The sequence below is a fragment of the Lycium ferocissimum genome, chromosome 9, assembly GCF_029784015.1.
Source record: "Lycium ferocissimum isolate CSIRO_LF1 chromosome 9, AGI_CSIRO_Lferr_CH_V1, whole genome shotgun sequence".
NCBI lineage: Eukaryota > Viridiplantae > Streptophyta > Magnoliopsida > Solanales > Solanaceae > Lycium > Lycium ferocissimum.
Genome location: NC_081350.1, coordinates 58,686,723 through 58,691,692, shown reverse-complemented (window position 1 = coordinate 58,691,692; position 4,970 = coordinate 58,686,723). Strand labels below are relative to the sequence as shown.

Below are 4,970 nucleotides of genomic sequence, written 5' to 3'. Positions count from 1 at the left end.
CCAATTTCTAAATTTCGAGCCATCAGATCCAAATTTTAAAAGCTTTGCCCGAATGTTGTAAGGTAAGAGAGAATAAACAAAAGCAAAAAGAAAACTAACAGTAAGGGTTGTTTGTTGCTGTTAGAGTTATGCAGTTATTAGTAATGCACGAATTTGTTATGGAGGGTTAAGTAATTTATGTATTTGTTATTCTATCTTTTACCCTTCATAATACATAAATTCCCTCATAACTTATAAATCCATTAGTTATGCGCGATCGTAACTTGGTAACCAACCATCGTACTTGATGTACCAAATTTTATACACAACAACTAAAAGGCTACCAAACTTGGTACTAGTTATGCTGATTATAGTACATGAATAATTCAGTTCCTAGCTAGCAACCAAACAACTCCTAAATTCATAAATTTAGTTTTTGTGTCACTGAATCGATGGACTGCCTTCATTTGCATTCCAGGCATCAATCTTTCCTTGAAACATGGAAATTAATTAATCATACGCAAAAAGAAAATTTTCATCTGTGTTACAGTGTCCAAGGAACCTTACAAGTACAACTAGCTCGTGGATCCACATTTAGAGGATCTTATACTATACAATTGCAAATGGCAACGACATAAATACTCCATAACTTTCAATTATGCAGCAAATAATAATTCAAGAAACGCCAACGGTTTTTCCAAGCAACCAGAGCATGAGTGTGAGCTCTATCCCAAAAATGGTGTGAAGAGAAGTTCTGTCTAGCATGAACCCAAATATTGTAACTCCAGCTCTATTGTTCTCAAAATATGTCACTGCGACACCGTTAATCAAAATAAGCTATTAATAAAAGAATTTAGCCTAAATAATGGAATTTCATTTTTTTTTTTAAAAAAACAAATTTTACTGGTAAAATTATCCAAAAAATTAATGAATTAAAAGGTACAAAATGTATTTTAAAATTCATGTGTCAGCGAGTGTATCACTTCTCCTTGGGCTGAGATAAAGCTACCATCAGTTCATCCGAACCATTAAGCATTAAAATACAAGCTTAAGTAATATACACCCATCGGTGTAAACAATTTTTAGGTAGCATATCTTATTTTCAAGTTTTCAAATTCTACATTTTAAAGAGGCTTATCTCTGAATATCATTTGGATGACCTGATGGTTAAAAATTATTTATACTGACGATGTTTATAACTTAAACTCTTAATTACGAGTTTAACTTATGTGCACTGATAGTTTAAAAATTACATTATCATATCAAAGTGACCAACAATCATGACTAACTGCTTTATAATACGTCTTATTCTTTATCTTGTGAGTGCATATAAGTTAAATCCTTAATATAATACTCTCTCTGTTTTAATTTGTTTGTCTTAGTTTGACAGGTCGAAAATAAAAAAAGATTTTTGAATCTTGTGGCCTTAAATTAAAGATAAGTATAACGTACCAAAATGTCCTTTAATCGTGTTGTCTTAAACATATCAAGTGAGATGTTTTAAAGAGTTGTCAAATTAGGAAAGAGACATTCTCTTTGGAACAAACTAACAAAGAAAATAAGCCAAACAAATTGAGGAGCAATTTTAGTGATAATGCCGATTTTTTTGAGGAAGCTAAGTGAAATGATCAGCATACCTAGAGCCTGTCTTTTTTGGAAGGAAATTGTACTATAGGCATAGGAGGGGACAAATTTTGTATTATCCAATTCATCCTCTTCATCTCCAACATCCTCTGCATCAGATGATCCGTTAGAACTCGGAGGACAATCATTGCTGCAATCTACTTCATGATGAGCTGCTGGAGGAATACTTTCAGCCCAATGATAAGAGTCTATTGTCGCGCACGCATGCCATTTTGCAGCGAGGCACGTTATGGCTTGTGCCTTGTGAGTAATTCTGGTTGCACTTCGCAACAGTATCATCAGCCCAGCAAGAAGGCTGACGGAGCATAGCTGCATATATTAAGACCAAATTGTTTAGTTTCAATAATGGGCAGAGGCGAATCTATAATTTAGAATCAAGGAGTTCAAAATAGGTGTGATCTTATTATATGCATACATTATTAATCTTCTTTACTCAGAGATGTACATAGCTCGAGACAAATTTAATGAGTTCAACTGAACCACAAAACCCGCCATAAATCTGCCTCTGCTAATGAGTGTACCAGAAACAAATTGATGATCAAGGGCAGCAAAGTTCGAAGAGCTAGGCAAGAGGACTGGAACTCTTACAGAAAATGTTATTCATCTAGAGAAAAAAAAAAAGTAATACTTAGGTCCTCTGTCTCAATTTATGTGTCACACTCTCTCTTTTAGTCTGTATGAAAAAGAATGTCACGTTTCTATAATTAGTTATAACTTAACTTCAAAATTCTCTATTTACTCTTAATGATATGATTTATAGTCACATAAATGTGTAAAGTTTGTTTTAGGTTTAAAAAAATTGTGCCTAGTCAAACAGTGTCGTATAAATTGAGTCGAAGAAAGTATATATTTGGCATATTATACTCTGTCGCTAAAAAAGCATAAACTGTAAAGTACAGTAGTCACTAACACAACATCACTAAATTGGCGAGCATGATTATGTTCAAGATAATTGTTTTTCATCCCCATGTGTTGACCAACACATCTTAATTATTACTCCCTCCGTCCCAAAGAGATTGTCCTCCTTTGACTTGACACAAAGTTTAAGAATAAAGGAGGACTTTTGAAATGTGGTGGGTCAAAACAAGCCCTTAGATATTTGTGTGGGCATGTAAATCATCTCATAAAGTTAAATTATTTAAATATAGAAAGGGACAATCTTTTTGGACGCACTAAAAATGATAATCTTTTGGGACGGAGGAAAAAAGGAGTGACAATTTTTTTTACGGGAGATTAGAGGAGTATTAAAGAGAAAAGAAATGTGTTTTATCTAAAGATAAATTGAAATTGTGGACATGAAATATCCACATTTCATTGTATTGTGCTGCATCACATCTCCAAAAAAAAAAAAAAAAAAAAAAAAAAAAAGACTTTCTCAAGCCATTTCTAAAGAAACAAGGAAGCAATAACAAATAAAAATGCTATCTGATGAGATAATGAGAATGCATACCGCAAGTTCACCACTCTTATAGATATGAAGATCTGCATTTGGGCGCGTAGTCATGAGAAGCGAAGCAAATAGACTCGCCGTGATAAATATCAATGCCCACAAGATGAACACACGGTACCTATGGCTAATAATTCGCAAGTGCCTCCTAATCCTGAGGTGCTCTCTCAACACGGATTCGACATCAGAATCTACATGGAAGAGTACCTGAGCGAAATCTTGTAGTCGGAGAATCTGAAGGTAACAGATCAAGCGGAAAAGGACACAAACTAAGAAGAACACGACCGTCCTGTAGAGCCAGGAGGTTAGCTCCAGAATGCAGGCTACAGTATTGCTGACAACGACGTTGCCCAAGAAGGGGATTTGGGTTCCACCTGAGGTGTACCACCAAATCTTGTATGTGCTTTCAGCGAGAAAACATGGCATCACAAAAATGAACAGTATCTTCATTGATCTCTGCATGTTATAAGAAGAGAATATAATTGCATCATGATGTTCAATGGCATAGTAATTGCTGCAAATAAGAAGGCAGAATACATTGATTAATCCTTGCACTTTTTAGTAAATTTCATCTAGACACTCGAACTACAACCTGGTTTGATTGATCATCTAAACACATGATAAAGTATTCCAATTAGACACTTCGGACTCAAAGTTTGAAAACACTTTTGCGCGTGTTCTGAAACGGCACTACGTGGATAAGTTAACCACTTAAATATGTCACATCCTTTAATTATACTCATTAGCCTTAATAAGCTGTAAAACCTCAAGCTTGTTTAAGTGAGAACACGTGCCAAAACTTTTCGATAATTTGAATTGGAAGTATCTAATAAATACACTAATAATATGTGTTCAAGTGCTCAATTGAAGCATATCGTAGCTCCATCTAAAGAAATTGACCATATGGAATTTACAATTTCAAAGGAACAGAGTCTAAGGGACAAAACATCGGCAAAAATAAAAGAATATGAAAGCGTGTGCGAGAAAGAGAGAGTTGAGAGAAGGGAGAATGACGTACATTGAGCTGTTCCGTGTAGCATGTTCTGACAGTCTCGCTCTCATCACAAAGCTTGTCAAGAAACAGGAACCTCCGAAGCCCGTATTTCTTATTAAATCTCGAAAGACAAATAAACGACAAAGCAGCAACACTGCTTAGCGACAACTGAACAACTCTGTCGTAAGCCCTACTATGTTTACCATCACAATTTCCACAAGCCAAAAGGTAATGAGAGAGCCATGGCACAACAACTGCTAACAAACTGAACACAAACCAAGACAAACAAGCAGACCAACGGTCCGATTGATCCACACACATCCACTTGAACCACGTCCTGAAACTCCTCAATTCATCGTACATGTGTGAAGCGCTTCGGACTAATACTTTTTTATTTACGAAAGGCTCTTCCTCGTCCGCCATATTTATGCTGTCAGTGTATATAAGTTATACAGTTTATTATATGAGGTAGCGCCAAAATTTTGAGAGCAAGGTGTTTATGGAAATTTGAGAGAAGGTTTATATATTAGGTGGAAGATTGAGCAGAGCAAAGATTGTAAAATTTTAAATGACAATGAGTCGATGTTTCCACGAGGCACCTTGTGTAGAAGGGCAAGAAGAAAGGTGCAACATGGAAAAAATTGACAAAAATGATCCTTTATCTTTGATAGTAGGTTTAAAGTAGTCCCTTAAATTTCACCTAAGCAGTTTTGGTCTTTTAAATTTGCCAAAAGTGAGTACTTCTGATCTCTGTCATATATTTATCAACTCCGTTTGTAAAATATAACCAAAACTATGGAAAAACATTAACCAAAAATATCAATTTTTTTTGTCAATATCTCCACAACCGCGACATAAAAAATTTCACCAAACACGAAAAATAGATTAAAAAAAAAAACAACAAAA

General features: G+C 34.9%; 1 protein-coding gene across 1 annotated transcript; it reads right to left on the bottom strand.

Moving 5' to 3' along the window:
• Positions 1-466: 466 nt before the first annotated feature.
• Positions 467-4,712, bottom strand: LOC132029409 (uncharacterized). Its single transcript, XM_059418687.1, has 4 exons — positions 4,089-4,712; positions 3,074-3,526; positions 1,617-1,932; positions 467-791 (listed from the first exon to the last, which is right to left on the bottom strand). The coding sequence occupies exons 1-4, from the start codon at positions 4,485-4,487 to the stop codon at positions 655-657; spliced, it is 1,305 nt and encodes a 434-aa protein (XP_059274670.1). The 5' UTR covers positions 4,488-4,712; the 3' UTR covers positions 467-654.
• Between the last annotated feature and the right edge of the window lie 258 nt (positions 4,713-4,970).

Excerpts from the sequence above, each read along its gene's own strand:
- LOC132029409 (XM_059418687.1), bottom strand. The coding sequence starts at position 4,487 with ATGGCGGACGAGGAAGAGCCTTTCGTAAATAAAAAAGTATTAGTCCGA. Across the intron at positions 3,527-4,088 it reads GCTACACGGAACAGCTCAAT|AGATCAATGAAGATACTGTT; the intron begins GTACGTCATTCT and ends TATAACATGCAG. Across the intron at positions 1,933-3,073 it reads ATAAGAGTGGTGAACTTGCG|CTATGCTCCGTCAGCCTTCT; the intron begins GTATGCATTCTC and ends TAATATATGCAG.